The 20,224-nt window shown below is 37.0% G+C and overlaps 1 protein-coding gene across 1 annotated transcript in view; it reads left to right on the top strand.

The window, feature by feature from the left end:
• The window catches only part of ATRNL1 (attractin like 1), a 678,126-nt gene that overhangs the window by 326,334 nt on the left and 331,568 nt on the right, over window positions 1-20,224 (top strand). The window contains exon 25 of the mRNA XM_060768490.2: window positions 4,081-4,142. Within this exon, the coding sequence (XP_060624473.2) occupies window positions 4,081-4,142 (62 nt within the window). The remainder of the gene's footprint in view (window positions 1-4,080; window positions 4,143-20,224) is intronic.

The raw sequence follows: 20,224 nt of genomic DNA, 5'->3' as shown, positions 1-20,224 counted from the left end.
GATGTGCCTTAAAATGTACCCAGAATATTCTTTTGGGTGACAGACAAAATGCTAACTAGAGCTGGGAATTGATAACTAGGTTGTTAATTGGAGTTGGGTATCAGGAGTATGCTGAACCAACAGCCTGTTTCAAGACAAATATTGCTGTGGTATGCCTACCACTGAAAACCAGCATTCTTGTTATAATTAAATTATTGCCATTAGAAAGCAGTAATTGGCCTCAGTGAGAAGATCATACTGTCTCCGTTTGGAATATAGATTATAGTTTTGACTAATAATTTTACTGACGGAAAGAAAGGATTGTCAGCAATTATTTCCCTGGCTTTATAAATTTGAAGAGATAAATTATGTTAGTGTTATTGTAAGGAAATTAAATTGATTGCAAAAGCATTTGTAAGTAATCACTGAAGATATGATTGGAAAGAGTGAAAGCCATGCGTAGTTGCTATATAAGAAGGAAAAAGAGAGGGGACCTATGTCCTTAGGAGCCTTATATCACTTCATAGAAATGGAAGATGTCTGGAGTTGTATAGCGCAGTTACATTGTTTAATAGGCATTTCCTATTATGACATAAGGTGTACCTACACAATTGAATTAATACAGTTTGACTCCAATTTAAGTTCCATTGATTGGTACCATGGAATCTTGGGAGATATGGTTTGGTCAGGCATCAGCATTCTTGGACAGAGAAGGTTAAAGATGTTGTAAAACAACAACTCCCACAATTCCATAGTATTGAGTCATGGCAGTTAAAGTGGTCAAACTGCATGTTATATAGTGTAGATGCACCCATTGTTAGATATTGCTGTACTTTTCATTGGTAGCTACTTTGGCCTCTGTTGTTGTCAAGCAGTTTTTCCCATTAAGGTAGCAAACCGCTTAAAATGAGAGATCTAACATTAGTGGTGGCTCTGTACAACATTTACTTTTATTTCACTCTACATGCACAACCACTATATGCTATGGTGATGCTTCCTAGCCAAAATCTTATATATTAAAAAATATCAACAGCTGTTTTTAGGAACATGAGACAAAGATCAAAACACTCACTTCAATGTTTCTAGTGAATCTGGTTATGAAGGCTGTTCAATTTGTTATTTACAAATATCTCTGGGTAGATAAGTGATACACAACACCTATTCAAGATATATTTATTGATTATTAATTTAATTTGTATTTTGATATGATAAAATATTTATCCAATCTGGAGATAAATGACATACAAAAAATACTTTTATATGGCTGTCATTTGTAATCACCACGACTGAAGTTATTGATTGCGAACAATTTGCTTTGGGATAATTGTGTAATGAGAATGAATGCTCACATTGTAAGTGAAAATAATTGCCATTATGCAGAATATATAAAATTCTTCAACAATCTCACTCCTCTGGCCTTTAGCCAAGTGTGGAGAATGATGCTGAACATTTGCATCATGTGAATATGTCTCCTTACAACGTGACTGTTTCAGTCTGTTGAAGGCACTGGAGTTTAGGTTTCAGTCTGTTCCATTTTTAAAACAACCCTACTATTTTCTCTTTATAGCATAATGTTACTAGTTATTATTTTTGACTGAGTAGTCACCTTCACCCTAACTGGACCTGGACACACCTTTTTGCCCACTCCATGTTATGATGGAGCTTTGCCTAATTGTTATGTGTTTGCATTATTTTGTCAACAGCAGCAGGTTGAGCGAACTTTGCTAGATTTCACGCTTCCCTTATGTTCTTCCTGCATCATTGCTACATACAATCCCCAGACTGAGGGATGGTACAAGGTAGTTCTTTGTCACAGAGCAGTGGTTCTCAGCCTGTGGGTCCCCAGATGTTTTGGCCTTCAACTCTCAGAAATCCTAACAGCTGGTAAACAGGCTGGATTTTCTGGAAGATGTAGGCCAAAACACCTGGAGACCCACAGGTTGAGAACTTGTCGGTTCAGGCCTAGTTAACCCATGGAGCTCACTGGCTCCCATCTCATGATGCACCTGTACTTCCTGCAGGGATCCGTGGGTTCCCCATTCCCCAACAGGGATCCGTGGGTTCCCCATTCCCCAACTGTGGCCACCGGATTCACCACAACACATGTGAAGAGGTTGTTATTCTTGAAGCCCAGTGCTTTAATGTATCCTGCATCAACCCATTGGTTTATTTAGCTTACATTGGTTTCCTCTGATTGATATGATATCCTTGAAGCTTAGGCCAAGGGGGTTTCACAAAACTGTTATTCAGGATAAATTGCTTTCTTTTCCCTTCTTGATTCGTTCTGTGAAAGTTCAAGATTGTGTTGCATATGGCATCAAGCAGCATATGGCACGATTCAATGAGAAAATCAAAGTTATATAGATAACATGTATATAGTTCTTCTAATAATCAGGTCACCTGCCAGAGAGAGAAATAGCTTTCAAAATAAGATGTGCAAGTAGACGCAATGTATACACACCCTAAATTGTTCATTTGCCACAAAACATGGTATTATCTACATGTGTAAGGAAATATGTAGCATTGTAGGAAAACAAAGCAATGCAGATAAGCATCTAGCATTAGGACATACAGTTGGAATTTACAACAACAAGGGAGCTTAGTGTTAGTAAAGCCCTCAGAGGCCATCAGCTTTAAGTAGAAATGTGCTTCTGTAAGCAATTTGTGGAAGTTTTCTGTACAAGGTATTTTGAAAGTACAATTACTGAAAATTCTGCATATATACTGCAAAATACTGAACAAGGCTGACTCTAGGGATATCATTAGCTGATGCAGATTAAAAAGAAAGCTTTTAAAATATGTTTTGAAGACAGATACGTTGCAAAAAAGGTTAACGTAAGTAAGTAAGCAAGCAAGTAAGCAATGTAGGCTTTCCTCAAGACCTAAGGCCTGATATAACTGTGTTCACATTTTACAGCCAAGATGACACACATAAACCACTCTTTTGAAAGGTTTTATTGTTAATCATCTTTTTTCACCCACCAGAGAAGTTTGATGAAGATGGATTTGTGTATGCAGATTACTTTTAAAGAGAACATGCCTTCCCAGTATAGTTGTTAACACACACACACACCCACACACAACTATGCAATTCAATAAATTCAACTTAGGAGGAAAAAAAATCTCCTAAGCTGAATTTATCGAATTGCATTGTGGTTTCTATTCAGAAGCTATCCTCACTTACCTTGTCCTTGAGGATTTTGAGGCTCAGAGAAAGTAGAAGGGGCAAGAAGAAAAAGAACAACAACAACAACTTTATTTTTCATACCCACCATCATCTCACCGAAGGGACTTGGAGCTGCTTACAAGGGGGCAAGGCCACATTACAAATAGAAACAGCATTAAAATCAGTCAAATAAAAACATAACACAACCACAATTCTCCTTTGAGCCGGTCTAGTCAGGCAAGGTTACATGGGTCACAATCAAGACAGATGCTAACATATGTCAGAAAATTTCAGAGGAATTAGAAATATAGACAGCTTCTAATATGTTGTACTATTGGAAGCTCTCACCAATCTCATTACAATTTAGGAATGGTGCTGTTTTCAATAGAGATCTGAAATCACGTAAAGCCTTTTGTAGGCTTGCAGGTACTTTATCATAACTGCCCCCTAGTTGATCTAGCTGTTTTCTCTGAATTAGTCATTGCCTGATTCTACATCTGTTGGCTTCCATCAGCTAGGGAAGATATAACTACTAATGAGCACTTGCTCTCTGAGTCTGATAGGAGTTAACAGTTACATGCTAGGGCAGATACTAGAGCTGTAGAAGAATGTACCAGAGATCATTTTTGGGAAGAAATAGTCTTAGCCTCATCATCTTCAAACGTCTTCTCAGAGTTTTATAGAATCTGGACCCTAGAGTCATGACATTATCTTCATATTCTTCGCTCATTTAGCTATTCACTGGGATTTCAAGCACCAGAGTTGGTAGCTGGAATTAATGTATTGCAGTTTTACAAACGGATACATGTTCAACACACTGATTTGACTATCCCATTAGACTCTATTCATTCTAATTGTATTTAACTGATTGTACAGAATGACCCTTCTTATTTTGTAAAAATGACTGTAGTATTGTTTTACTTTTTTCTTCCTAGATCGCGTTTTCACAACACAACACCATCATGGACCTGGTGCAGTTTTTTGTCACATTTTTCAGGTAATGTTTTTTTCTTGCTGTTGTTACTTTTATGTCTTTTTCCAGTCAACCTGATTTATGTCATTCCTCCTGAGGTTTGCTTGGTAAGATATCTTCAGAGGAGGTTTGCCATTGCCTTTCTCTGAGGCTAAGGAGAAGTATTTATTTATTTGTCATATCAGGAGCAAACCAAACAGTTGTATTGTATTTTTAAAAAACCCCACAAAGTTTGCAAACTTGGCATTCTATAAAATGTCCTTTGACCAGTAGCTGGCCACTTGGAGTGCCTCTGGTATTGCTATAAGAAGGTCCTCCATTGTGCATGTGGCAGGGCTCAGGTTGCATTGTAATAGGTGGTCTGTGGTTTGCTCTTCTCCACACTCACATGTCATGGACTCCATTTTGTAGCCCCATTTCTTTAGGTTGGCTCTGCATCTCGATCAGTTTTCTACTAGTTTTCTGTATTCCCAGAAGAGAGTTTCTCATTTGATATCAGCCATTGATTGAGGTTCTGGATTTTAGCCTGCCACTTTTGTACTCTCGCTTGCTGAGTTGTTCCAGTGAGAGTCTCTGTAGATATAAGAAAATTATTCCTTGATTTAAGTCATTAATGTGCTGGCTGATTCCGAACAGGGGTTGGGCCAAAGATGTCACTGCCTTGGTCCTTTCACTGTTGGTTGCTACTTCCCAGCAGATGTCAGGTGGTGCAATACCAGCTAAACAGTGTAATTTCTCCAATGGTGAAGGGCGCAGACACCCGTGATAATGCAGCATGTCTCATGTGAGACTTGCCCAAAGTTACTCAATGACTGATCAAGGATTTGAATCCTGGGTTCCTGAAAGTCCTAGCCCAACATTGAAACCGCAACACCATGTTTCTATTCATAGTAAATCTTATACAATCCACATACAATGCCAAAATGTGAGTTCTCTACTTTTTGAATACATTTTTAAAAAATCAAAGAAAATGCATCATCCATAAGCATATAGTAGACAATCTGTTTGTTTTGAAATTAATCAGAAAATATTTGGTTTTGCTTATTTCACTTTAGGTTGTATCCCTATATTTAAAGTTCAATATTGTTTCACAACAACATGAGAGACTAGGCTGTGTGTATACACACATACATGGCTTTAATTTTGATTTATCTAAATATCAGTAACACTAGTATATCGAGTGTTCTTTACATCCAGTTATTTGGGTTTATTTGCAAGCCACACTTCATTTTAAAAACAATGTTACAGGCTAAGGATGTTTTGAGCATGATACATCCCTGTTTAGGGCGAAATTAAAGTAGGAGTGCACCAAAATGGCTGTACTTCATTTGTTACCTCCCAAGGTCACTTCAGGTTGGCTCTTTCAATTTCATTTTGGAACTTATAGTTCTCCTATTAAATTTTGGAAGGGGTGGTGATAGATGGCTTCCTATTTTTGTTTTATTTTCATTGATGATCACGACTGGTCTCAGTATAGATATCTTAACTAAAGATTATTATGTCTGTATCTGCTCAATAAGCCTTTTAATGTATTTTCTTAAGCATACGTCAATACAATTTTTGCACTTTCCTTGAGAAAATCAATTAAAACAATTACAATTGCATTTAGAAGATTGGTTTGTGTAATTAAAGTTAGTAGGTTTTGAATTCCTACAGCATATGACTTAAAACTGGATGAAGTTAAAGTAATAGTTTAGCTAATATGTTGTTTAGATCTTTTTAAAAAGATTTTAACTAATCACTCCCTATTTATGCTTTCCACATGTGTGGTCTTTGTGGTTTATCACATATATTGTGTTGAGGAACAGTTTGCTGCTTTCCAATGTGTTTCATTATGCAATGCAATTACCTGGATGCATTTTGAGGTTCCAATGTCATGCTCCAGCTATCATCTTGTGACACCAGCACTTCTGATTGAATCTTATTTCGAAGTTAATTTGGAGAATAAAGAGGAGGCTACAAGGTCTGAATGTTAAAACCTTAAAGTCCAGTCTGTATGTTTTCATAAGGAATGCTTTAAAATAGTTTTGATTTTATTTTTCATTCTCTTTGTTGGAAATAGAATGAAAAATGACAATGACTCCAATTTGCATCTGATTTTTAAAAAGGTTCACATGACATTTACTTTACAAATGTCACATGGTCAGACAAAGCTTGCAGTATTTTATATACTTCCCTGAGAGTAAGTGTCATTGGAAACCATGGCATTTGCTTTGAAGTAGACATATTGCAAAGCATAGTGTGATTGACATTTATGGAATCTGTTGTGTCAATGTCTTCAGCATTTTATTCCACAAATAAATCTGTCTAGATGCATCTTGTTTGACTTCTCTACCTCCTCTTTTGCACCATTTAAGAACTCTTTATTAGATTGAATTGAGATAAAATATTTAGTTTCCACTATTATGAGCCTCTAGAAACAGTGAAAAGTTTTTTTTAATACCTAATACGAGAATAATAGAAATAACAGGACTTAGGAAATTGGCTTAATTTGAGTCACCAATAGAACTTATTTCTGTTTCTCAACACAAATCAGAAACACCGGTATGTATTAGTTGGCTCATACATCTGTTAAGTCTTGATGTGTGCAGAACCTAAAATCCCACTGTTTGTGTTCCATTTCCTAACAACAATCTCACTGGGAATGAGTTAACATTTCTTCAGGTGGAATACTAAGAGAGGTTGCCTCCCACAGGAGCTCCCTCTTAGGTGCAGTCACTTTGCAGGCGTGTATTGACGGTTCCCTATGAGCAGCAGTTTACATCATGCCTCTCTATTATCTACAACAATGATTTTAGGTTATTCTGTGTCTTTTGAAAATCTGCTATCTTAACTCCTCGCATCTTTAAGCAAATCAGGTGCAAAGGAGCTCTAGAATTTGGAAATACTTTGCTTACACTTAGGCACACTCTTCATTCTTGTTGTTTGCTTCTTTTGATGGCAAGACATTATTCTCCTCTCCAGTTAAAAGCAGCTATCTGAGCCAAGGGTTTATCCGCTAAATGTTTTTAAGTGGATGCTTTAATGTACATGTTTTTATTTGCTGGATATGTATTGTATGGCATTGAATTGTGCCTTTCTGTGTGCTGCTCTGAGATTTTTATTATATGCATTATGAAATTCCTATAAATTACACTTATTTCAGAAATCCTAAGCCTGATCTCTGGAAAAGCTCTGTTCATTCAGAACACATTTTAATGAAAATATTTTTAAAGGATGAAATACAACTATTGATGCCTTTTGAACAACTATACAGTAGAGCCTCGCTTAGCCAACATAAATGGGCCGGCAGAACGTTGGATAAGCGAAAACGTTGGATAATAAGGAGGGATTAAGGAAAAGCCTATTAAATGTCAAATTATGTTATGATCTTACAAATTTAGCACCAAAATATCATGTTTTACAACAAATCGACCGAAAAAGCAGTTTAATGCACGGTAGTAATTTCTATATTTACTGTGTTTCACCTTAAGTGGAAGGAGCCCCAGGTGATGCAATGGATTAAGCCCTTTGTGCCGGCAGGACTGCTGACAGAAAGGTTGGCAGTTCAAATCTAGGGAGTGGGGTGAGCTCCTGTCTGTCATCTCCAGCTTCCCATGTGGGGACATGAGAGAATCCTCTCACAGGATAGTAAAACATCTGAGCAATGTCCTTGCAGATGGTCAGTTGTCTCACATGAGAAACAACTTGCAGTTTCTCAAGTCGTTCCTGACATAAAAAAAAACTTTAAGGGGAAAGCATATATTTGTATATCTATGATTACATGTAATAAATAAGGATAACCAGAGGGCCTATTAATTCTAGCCATATAAATATTCTGACATTCAAACATTTAAGAATGCTTAACTCCACCTGCTTGGATTTCACCACCAACACAAGTAGGACATGGGAAGGGGGGGGATGCTCATCCCCTTGACATCTGTCTTTCTCCACTAATAACTATACATTATTACAAAGTAGTATTATATGTTGTTTTGTGTAAATGCATCAAATAAAATAGCAATGGGAACAGTATATATGAGACATGTTACATTTCAGAAAGTGGCTATTTTCTATTAAAAATAGTTTTATGCAGAATCCCGGCATTGTTTCATCTTTTTTGATGGATAGGTATGCAGCTTTCCTGTTCCTGTATTGAATTTACATTGATCCTCTCATATTCTCACTGCAGTTCAGGCATGACTTATATGTCCATATAGTTCACTAGTTTGCACTGCCACGACTGCCTGGTTCTCTGATTGCATTTTGTATTCATAATCAGTTTAAATGAAAACAGCCTGCAATCAGACACTAAAGGGCAGCTGGGAAAGGACAATGGATAACAAATGCAAAGACAAGACTCTGAAGGAAATGAAAGCTGCAGTCCCTATACATATACTTACCGGCAGTAGTCTTGATGTAGTCCTATTTTGCATAGAGAAAGACTTCGGGGAATAAAATTGGCTTTGAATAGTAGTGACCGATTTTATCAAGTATGATACAGAATAAGTAGTGTGTTGGACAGTTGCACGTACAAATTTAGAAAGTTATTTCTACCAATATGTACATTATTCATAATTGTGTTTAAAAAGTAATCATTTTAAAATGATATATTGTTGCATTACTAGTTGTTTTATCTCTTTTAATAGTTTGGAAAGTGTTTTGGTTTGGAAAAAGCAAATACTTATGAAAATAATAAATACCAAAATGTCTATAAAATAAACTTTAGAAGTAATGTTAAATTCAGCTAGAAAACCTTTTATTTTCTTATTTGCATATCCTTGCTATATATGTTGAAACAGACCCGATCCATTTGCTGGTTGCAATTTGAATAAACCCAATTTAATGGTTTAAATGAGGTCAAACTGCTGAGCTGCTGAACTTGCTGACCGAAAGATCATAGGTTCAAATCTGGGGAGTGGAGTAAGCACCTGCTGTTATTCCCAGCTTCTGCCAACCTAGCATAGCTGGTAAATCACCAGTAATGATAAGATCTACCAACTGAAAGGCTGGCAGTTTGAAACCCCGGTTGGCGTGAGCTGCAGACTGTCAAGACCAGCTTACTGTTGACCTAAGCAGTTTGAAAACAGTCTGTGCTTTAATTAGAGGAAATTAGGTACCACTAAAACAAGCAGGAGAAGTATTTTGAAACACTATAAAAGAAAAAGACCAGAAAATGCCAGCAACCAAAAGGAAGGAGGAAGTCCTGATGGCTCTTCGTCATAGAGGATGGAGCGACAGCACCTCCCTGTTGCTGGATTTTGAGCACAACCTTCCAAGGCACCAAAAAGCTGGATGTTGACCTTGACACAACATACCTCCTTTAGTTCCGTCTGTCTCTGTATTGTCTGTCCAAAACCGCATTGAATGTTTGCTCTGTATGTGTACTGTGATCTGCCCTGAGTCTCCCTGGCGAGATAGGGCAGAATATAAATAAAGTGTTATTATTATTATTATTATTATTATTATTATTATTATTAATATTAATATTATTATTATTCTATAATCTTCTTGTACATCTTTCCAACAAAGATTATTTCACAACTTTTTTCTCATATGAAATTAGTATGGTTTTCAGGAGGTCATTGTGTTAAAGGAGCATATCATGTGGATGAGAAAAACAGGTACATTTTGCATAGACTGGCTACTGCATATAGTGGCTCCCAAGAGCATTTATGTGAAATCAAGTAGACACTTATGCATCCAGTCACACATTAGTTTTTAAAGCAACTTCACATCTTGGAAGAAATATAAAATATTTGAGGCATGAAGGTCATGTATTTAGTTTTCTTCAGTATAGGTATATAACATTATATGAAACAGGAAAGACTTTTTCCATGAGTCATAGAAAAGGAATCACACTTAACGGGTCAGATGTTTTATTTATTCTGTGGAGATTCTATTTCCATTTTTCTGAAAAAGAAAATTAAACCACTATGGCTATAAATCTTTCTTACTTCTTTGAAATAGATGAAAGGAAGGACTGCAGAGTTACTAGAGTTCAAATCTAGAACTTTATTAGGCTGTATACAATAAGAACTTTACAGAGAATTTGCTTTCATTTGACAGCATGTTGTAAAATTGTGAGAACTTTGTCAGTGTGCATTAAGTGCATGCTGTCAATTAAGGTTTTTTTCTTCCCCTGGCATATGATACAGTCTCCTTACAAAGAATTAAGGACTGCCTGATATTTAGATCACATAGAATTTTGTAATCTTATCAGCCTTCCTGAATGAACATTTTTATTTTCATGTGTTTGCCATGATAGAGGTTTTGGGCAAGGAAAAAATCAAATCCATTTGAACTTCTACTTTGTCATTTCACTGATTCTGCATCCACCTTTCCCATTTCAGTTTTGGTGCCAGTGAACACAATGAGACATTTAAAATATCAGAGTTGATATGAAGAAAGCATAATCTGTGTCATCATACTGCACTCCTCTATTCTGCCAACACATTGATCTGAAACAGTATGCAAGCTTAAAAGTATATGGCACTGTATATGAGTAGAATTAGTCCACACCTCAATCCTTATAACCTCTTCTTAGAATCTCATTAGTTATTTGTGCTGTAAAAGCTTTTATTATAGAACTCAATAGGAGTAGCTTTCTGATTAAGATAAAATTAATGTGAGTGTTCTGTAATTAAAAGGTACAGATTGATCATCGCTTACCTGGAATCACAAAATCTGAAATACTCCAAAATTGTCAAGTTGGCAGAGATAGTGACATCTTTCCTTTCTGGTTCAATGTACACAAACTTTGTTGCATGCACAAAACTATGAAAATATTATGTGTAAAGTTATGTTCAGACTATGAGTATAAGGTATCCATGAAACATAAATGAATGTTATGTTCCAATTTCGGTCCCATCTCCAAGAGACCTCATTACGTATATGTAAACGTTCTAAAATCCAAGAGCGGGGGATCCAAACAGTTTTTGCCCCAAGTATTCTGGGTAAAGATTGGCCAATCTATACAAAAATTCTGGATTCTTAAAGTTGCTGAATTCGCTCAAATTTGTCAAATAACATGGATCTTGCAGGAAAAAATTAATAGTCTTTTTCAAAAATTGGAAACTATTTGTGGACTTTCTGAGCAAGAAGAATGGTGATGAAGCAATAATTTGTGGATATTAATAATCCTGTTTAGGTTATCTAGTTAGATCTATAATTGTAGAATAATTTTTTCTATTGTGAATTTCTTTGTTAATATGTTTTTAAAGTATGAATGGGGAGATCAGAGCCATGTGCTGTATTAGTTATCCAGCATTTAACGTTTAGACTACTTTACTGCATCTTTTCTCTGATATTTTAAAATCCAAAATGATTCGGAAGTTGAAATTGTCTGCGGGTTAATGATACTTTTGCTTTCTGGTGCTCAAAAATATACATATAAAGTAATATAAATGAATTTCATATTAAAACTTGAGTCCCATCTCCAAGATATCTCATTATATACACATTTACAAATACAGAAAATCCAAAATCCAAAGAAATATATATCCAAAACCAAAAAGATCTCATTCCAAGCATTTTAGATAACAGATAATCAATTGCTAACAGCATGTATTAGTCTAAGGGCCTATCTATATAGTGACCTGTATCTGAGGCCAGTCCAAAGCACTGAGGCAGTAAGTGGGAATGGAATCCTGACTGTCCAGTCAGGCTAAAACCAACTTCACTGGATAGTCATTACTACCTTTTCCATTTTTTTGTCATTGCAGCATTGTTGTTGTTTTTATTCTCTCCTACTCACAACATATCTTTGTTCTCTAACCTATGGGGAGGAGAAGGATAAGCAATGTTGACTAGAACATGGCATTTTAACCTGGTTTACTGCTGGCGAATAATTTATATAAAAATGGCTTAGTTAATTTTAACTGCTTTAAACTAATTAGTTGCTACTTCCTTGGCTTAATTAGATTTACATGTTATATTTAATTATTTAAATTTATGAAGTAGTTATTGCAAAAATTATAGATGTTTTATTCTTGGGGTTATTTGTTTATTTTGTATTGTTTTATGGCATTGAATTGCCCTGAGTTCCCCTGGGGAGTTCAGGTGAGTTACAAATAAAGATTATCATCATCATCATCATCATCCCCTGGGCTAATGATTTTTGCAGTTTAATACCAAAGCCAGACATAGATTGCTTGAAAGATAAGAACACACTGTTGCTTGTTGCACTTTATTGTATCATAGACTCCATGTACCACTCTGCCTCATGTAGAGTTGTCTTTTTCAACAAAATTACTTCTGTCTAATGTTACCAATTGTTATGTGCAGAAATCCCAGGTGGAAAGAGTTTAAGATACTATCTAAATACCAAAATGAACATCAGGAATATAAAAAAGCCTACACTCAGTTTCCTGATAGCAAAAGTCATGTCCTTTCTGTGGTCCTTGTTTAATCCAACCTACAAATTTATAATCACATCTGGCTGACCTGACTCAGGTTACTGTTTGTTTTATTTGAAGTTAGTGTAGGGTCAAATTACCTGTAATTTCTGTCTTTGAATAGTAACTACTGCTACTTGTCTATTGGTAACATATGTCGGTACCGACCTCATACATTCATACAGGAGTTAATAAAAGCAAATGTAATTGTCCAGCACAATTTATAGGGAGAAAACTGAGTTAGTGGTTCAGCTCACAGAAGTATAGCCAAGTGATGTAAATAGGCATGCCTTCTGTGTAAAGCAGCACAGTTCTCTGTACAATGAGTTTGAAATGAAGTAGAATTATAGTGCTTAATTTGAAAATTCCACTTCAGAAGCAAAATGCACATTAACATTTAAATTACTTTTGATTGCACTTGTCTTTTAATAGTTTATTTGACATTATATAACCCATGTTTAGACTTTGCTTACATTACTGACTAAAATGTGGTGCTGGAATGCCAGTATAGGGAAATATGGATTTGGAAAAAAGTACAGTCCATTCTTTATGGCTTGTATACCTGGTGCTGGTCATGACCTATAAAGCCCTAAACAGCATGGATGCAGACTAAAACACTATATCTCACCATACAAACCTGTCTGGGTTCTAAGATCTCCAGGGGAAGGATTTATTTTGGCCTGCCATCATCACAGTGTTGCTTGGTGAGGACATGAGAGGGACCCTTTTCAATTACTGGTCCCACCTTGGGAATTCCGTCCATAAGAAGCTATGTAACTGTTCTACTTACACTGGCAGGTGAAGACCTTCTTCAAGTACACTTTATGGTCAATGACCAGTTTTAGAGAAGAGGGACACAGTCCTGTCTAAGCACATCAGAGCCTTCTTGTTTAATCAGATATCTGTGACCTCATTACAAAGACCAGGTGATGCGTCCTACTTTGCCACTAGACAGAGGGAGCAGTGGGACAAATCTGTCACCCCGCATGCCACTTCCTTGCAGCAACACTTTTCTCATCACATGTGGGAAGTGTCACCCTCCTGGAAAGGACCTGTGCTGGTTCCATTGGAGCCAGCAGAACATGAGTAGGCTCCCGTGTTGGGAGAGAAGCCCCAGTGGCTTGATCCTCAAAACAGGGTGCTTAAATTGCCCGTATGATGAGGCGCCTAATGTATAAGTAGGCATGTTTTATTCATCTTTTAAATACATTTTAAATAAATTTTAAATGCAGATATTTATTTTATTCAGCTTTTTTAAACAGACCCTTTATGGAATCTGCCTTGCATCCCACTCTGGGAGAAAAGTGATGTACAAATAAAATTGTACGTCACTTTTTGACTGAAAATCAATGTGGCAGCATAATGATTATCTGCCCCAAATATGAAAGATCAAAACCAGAACAGTGAAGGTGTAATTGACACAGTTATCTCTCCCCATTAAGTGAGGTTAGGGGCAAAGGCTCTTCTTGAAAGTGAAAAAACTGTGAATGGGGAAAAATCTATTGTAACCCAACAGAACACCGCTCTAGGAAAGAAGCTCATTCTAGACTCACACTGGAGGACGTAGAAATTCCTAGAGGTAACATTTTAATCAAATCCATGAATAATCAAATCTCCAAAAGTCGAATCCACATATTGGAGTGCCAATTCTATTTTGCAAAGGTGTGGGTATGTGTGTGTATGTTTTCTGTCGGTTATCCATCTTGTTATTCTGTGTATGTAGTCCACGCTCTGGTTACATCCCGTTTAGACTACTGCAACGCTCTCTACGTGGGGTTGCCTTTGAAGATGGCTCAGAAGCTTCAACTAGTCCAACGCTTGGCAGCCATGATTCTAACAGGAGCGGAACACAGGGAGCATACAACCCCCCTGTTGCGCCAACTCCACTGGCTGCTGATTTGCTACCGGGCTCAATTCAAAATGCTGGGGTTGACCTTTAAAGCCCTAAACGGTTCCGGCCCAAGATACCTATCCGGCCGCATCTCTGCCTATGAACCCACCACGACTTTGAGATTTTCCGGGGAGGCCCTGCTCTCGATCCCGCCTGCCTCACAGGCACAGCTGGCGGGGACGAGAGATAGGGCCTTCTCGGTGGTGGCCCCTCGGCTGTGGAACGCCCTTCTCACAGATATTAGACTAGCTCCATCATTATTGGTATTCCACAAAAAAGTGAAGACCTGGTTGTTCGAGCAGGCGTTCGAATAGTTAGTGCAATGAGTGTAATGAACATAGGAATGGAACAATGGATGACGGATGTGGATCATGTTTTCAGTGATGAGACGCCAGTGAATGGCTATTGCTGTTAATTATATAGGATTGTTTAGGTGTTAAGATGTTACTGTTTTCTTTTTACCATGTACTGTATTTTTGCTGTTCTGTTGTTAACCGCTGTGAGTCGCCTAAGGGCTGAGAACAGCGGTATACAAATAAAGTAAATAAATAAATAAATAAATAAATATGTGTTTGGATGAATGCTAAATAGCTCTTGTATTACAAAATAAGTGTAGAGTTGGGCACTTTTTGCATGTCTTTGTACTTTTACCTTCCATGGTTTGTACTTGTTTTAAATAGTAAGCTTTTTAAGAAAAGATAAGAAGAAAAAGAAGATGATGGAGATGATGCGGGATAGCCAGTTATCACAAACTCTTTGATCTTTTCTCCAAACAGAAAAACTGGACTTTTCCTTTCAGTGTTGTTTGAGAAAAATGTGCATGTTTTAAGTTTATGCCAAATAAAGCCCAGCACACCATAGTCTTCATGATTCCTCATGTAATTTGTGAACATAAGCAGACACATAGTGTTTAGTTTGCTTATCGTATGGTAGTGTCTTGAGATGCGTAGTGCTAGTTTAATGGGAGTCTACCAACCTGAAATCATTATCTGCACCGTTCTCTACATGTTTTATATATGCCTAGGGTGGAGAAGAAGCAGTACTATCACTTGTTCTTTTCTGGAAAGTTTGGCCTTGGGCCTGGCATGTTTGCAGAATTTTTTTAAGGCATTTGAGATGATAAACCGTATCGATTGACACTAACCTGCTACCAGATGACAGTTTTGTGAGAACCTCAACTGTAGCACACTCGATAGTAAAAAGTTTAATGTTGATGCCTTTGTCGGTTAATGTTCTTCACTCCATCACAGAAAGGAAACAAATGGGAGTGGATTAGGCTTTTTTTTTTTTTTTTTTTTTTTGCAATGGACCCTACAGATTTTTGTTTACGTTTTCATAGGACTTGGGAATATTATGATAGGATTATGATAATTACCTGTCCCCATCCCAATTTCCTGGATCAGAATTATATTCATTGAGGTTGCACTTCAAATAGAAAAGCAACAAATTTGGGAGCTTGTAACCTGTGTTGAAGGACAACAACATGTGCATAATCACCCAGTTCCTTCCATTCCACTCTGGGAGTTACCCTGGACTGTGCTCTAACTTACAAGAAGTACTGCTTCTGTCAGGACCCAGAAGCCTTAAACAACACCAGACACAGATTAAAGGTTCAAACACAGCTTTATTGCAAACAAAAGGACCTATAAAGCACTTAACTTCAGTGCTAAGGTCTGCTGGAGCAATTTGGCACCAAAAACAAGTCGATAGGAAAAACAAAAATATAATCCGGATTATAGCGCTGCCTAATAATCAAAAGATGAAGCAAATTGCTTAAAAATCAAAGCACAGGACAAAAGCACAGTCTTTGAAGCTGGAATAACGAAATTTCAAAATTAAAAGTTGTTAAAGTCACAAAGATATTAGCAAACAAAGTCCAGAAGTCCAAAAGCGAAGTCAAACCAGTCCGTAGTCAATTCCGTTGAGAAGCAAAGCTGGAACGCTGGAGTCACCGAGGAAACAGGAGCACAGGAACACACAAAGCTATAGCCCAGGACCCAAGGTGGAAAGTTGGCAGGTACAAAGAATTATGTCCCATAAAGATACTTTGCCTTCTGCGACTTGCAGTTCAAACTGAACCCACTTTTATCTCAAAGTTCTTCCTCAGAGCTTGATGAGCTCCCCACCCTCTCGTCATCACTCTCAGCTGCTCCCAAACCTGCAGCTGAATGCCCATCCCTCCACCTTTGCCAACGATTATCAGGGTTCAGATCCTGCCAAGAGTCCCCTGGCTGCCAATCCCCAGTGAACCCCTCAAATTCCTCACTAGAGGTGGGCTGGTTACAGATATCCCTTATGTTTTGCTCACGGGTCCAATTTAACTCTTCATCATCTTCCATATCACTCCCAGTCCCAGAACTCCTTTCAAACCCAAAGAAATCTTCATTTTCTGTTGGTGCACAAAGTATTTCCCGAATACGCTTCCTTTGTAATTCCCCTTCAGACTCTGGCTCCCGAGCAGCCCTCTTTACACCTCTGCTTACTTCCCCATCCCCCATCTCACAATCGGAGAAACCTGGAAACGTGTCAGTATTGCTTGGAGCCATAATGATTTCTCTAATGTGCTGACACTGCTGTTCTCCCTCTGACTCCAAAGTAGACCCATTCTCCCTGCTACTAGGAGTAGCAACTCGAGCAACACGCTGAACTACAACAGCTTGACTGTCAAGCAAAAAATGGGTGCTAGAAATAATATCACACGGAAACTGACTAGCACAACCTGGGGATCACAACCAGACACAGTGAAGACACCTGTCCATGTGCTTTGCTACTCTACTGCTGAATATGCATACCCAGTGTGGAATACATCTCACCATGTTAAAAGAGTGGATGTGTCTCTTAACGAGACATGCTGCATTATCACAGGATGTCTACGCCCTACACCACTAGAGACATTATACTGTTTAACTGGTATTGGCCCACCTGACATTTGCCGGGAAGTAGCATCCAAGACATTGACATCTCTGACCCATTTTCTGTTTGGATATCAGCCAGCAAGCCAATGCTTTAAATCAAGAAATAACTTTCTAAGATCTTTAGAGATACTCTCAAGAACACCTCAGCTAGAAAGAGTCCAAAAGTGGCAGGCTAAAACCCGGAATCTCAATTCATGGCTAATACCAGATGAGAGACTCTCTCCTGGGCACACAGAAGGCTGGGCAACTTGGAAGGCACTGAAGAGGCTGACAATGAGGTGCAGAGCCAATCTTTAGAAATGGGGCTACAAAGTGAAGTCCACGACATGCGAATGTGGAGAAGAGCAAATCACAGACGATTTACCACAATGCAGTCTGAGATCTGCCACATGCACAATGGAGGACCTTCTTACAGCGACACCAGAGGCACTCCAAGTGGCTAGGTTCTGATCAAAGGAAAATTAGTATAATGCCAAGTTTTGTTTGTTTGTGTTTTTAAATGCATGATACTTGTACCCTCAATTTGCTTCTGACACGATGAATAAATAAATATGGGGAGCTGGTGTATGGAACCTCATCTACTCATGAAAGGAGGATACTTTTAAGTAGTTGGAAATTATTTAAGACTTAGTTTATTATGTGGCCATCAAAACAGCAGCATTTTTCATCAGCCAACTATGAGATAATTTTATGCTTGGGGGTAGCTCTTCCAGTACTTTGCACATCAGCTATGACATAATCCCTTTTCCAATCAACAAGAAGAAGCTATGATTGACACACCCTACATGTCACAGCTATTGAGTCTTCCAAGATTCTACACCTTCTCAGTGTAAGATAATGGAAGCATGAAACAAAGAAAAATCAATTAGGTTTGTTTGTGGGGTAAAACAGAATCTGCTCACATGCATGCAAGCTACAGGTAGATTAAGGAGTTTCTTTAATAGCTAGGATAAATTAGATAACAATATTTTGTCACACTATACTGTGTATTAAAGGCCTTTTTAGTGATGACATATGTTACTGTTCAAAACAGCATGGAACTGAAACTAGTAACAGTATGGAAACATAACCTAAAGTTGTGGTGTAGTTCTCATAACAGCAATCCCCTCAAAGAATTATGTGCAGATAAACTGGAACTTTAATAGCACTTTATATTACTCAATTTCACTACATACTGTGATAGCACTCATATTAACTTTATTTTTAGTAGCATCTTTGTCTTTGTCCCTATAAAATAAGCATACATTTTTCCAGTTTGTATTAATTTGTCTAGAGAAAAATTAATATAAAACTTTTTGGTGTTTGTTTCATTTTGGTATGAAAAAATTAGAAGTAATCATTTATAGCGAGGAAAAAATACTGTGTATTCTGTTATGTTAACAATATATAAAAACATTTAAATCTGCTGGAATTTCACCTGATCTTTTCTGAATTTATAATTAGTATTCCTTATTATTGAATAATAATAATAATAATAATTGTATTTATTTATTTATATTCTGCTTTTCTCCCTCACAGGATCCAAAGTGGCTTACAACATATTAAAATCATGTAAACAACAATCCATATGCATTGATAATAAACAACAATAATATACATTCACATTCTTATGGCATTAAGAATGTGAATGTATATTATTGTTGTTTATTATCAATGCATACGGATTGTTGTTTACCGTAATAAATCATTGATTGATGGATTGATTATGGCATTATGTTAGATTATATTGCATTTTGTTCCAGTCTGTAACATTATGGTGTTTCTTATCACTATATGTTGTGATTTAAATACAGTGATCAATCCCAACTAGAACTGGTTCAGTAAACCGTGTACATAAATGTTGACTCGCGAAGTCTTCAGAGATCAAGTGAGTCTACTTTCTTTGGAAGTAATAATTAGATATAGCAGGGATAGAAATCCTTTACTAATACATCATTGCATACAAAGTTGAGTAATTAGGATAGTTTTCCCATTACTGTGGGGAGGGAGGGGGACAAGTATCCCTTCACACTATTCTCCCCATATTCAAATGCCTCAAAATGTTGCAGAGGGATTATTCCATGGAGAAAAACATTTTCTGTGTGCACAAAAACCTGTTTTCAGAACAGAAAGTATGGTTTTGCACCAATATGTGTTTTTCCCCTGCAGAATAATTCATCTGCAACACTTCAGAATGAAAAAGAATATTCCCATCCATCCCTTTGAGATTTCAGAGAAATAATTTAAATTGGCATGATTAAACATTCATACTAATCGAGTAGCAATGGGTAAGTGATTAATAACAACTACTACATTGAGGAATAGCACAGTATCTATATTAATTGCTGAGAAAATATAATAATGAACAAAAATTTTGGCCTTTCTCATTTTAGCATTCTAGAGCTGAATTTTCTGGCACGGTAATGCTTATGAAATGCTTTGAATGAATGTAGAAAGGACTAAAAAGGTAAACAAATGACAGGACTTCCTGCTTTTGAATTGGAAATAGCAGTATCCAAATTTGCATAATTAAAATATTGCAGTTTTGTGCACTGAATAGTACATGGGCATATCTGAGAAGAGGAGAATTCTCTTTATCTCTTTTGAGCTCAATGGGAAAATCACTGTTGCAATGGAGAATTAATTATTCCCATCTTGTTCACTTTAGTAGCTTGCAGGCACTTTTGTAGCTTGAGCCAACTTATCACTAAATGAAATTATCATTCCTTCTCAATAATTAGTATTATTTCTACATACCATATATGTTTACCTTCCTTTTGTACAATCATGTTGATGGTCAGATATGAAGCTGCTTTGTTGTTGCTGTTGTTATGTGATGTCAATTTTACTTCTTCAATTTATGATAGCCCTTTCTTCCAAGAAATTCTGTTATTAATAGCTATGCTCAGATCTCAGATTTTAATATATTTTTAGATTTTTCCTGCA

Source organism: Anolis sagrei, chromosome 3 (assembly GCF_037176765.1).
Source record: "Anolis sagrei isolate rAnoSag1 chromosome 3, rAnoSag1.mat, whole genome shotgun sequence".
Lineage (NCBI taxonomy): Eukaryota > Metazoa > Chordata > Lepidosauria > Squamata > Dactyloidae > Anolis > Anolis sagrei.
Note: the sequence above shows the minus strand (reverse complement) of the source record. Positions and strands in the feature narration are given on the sequence as shown.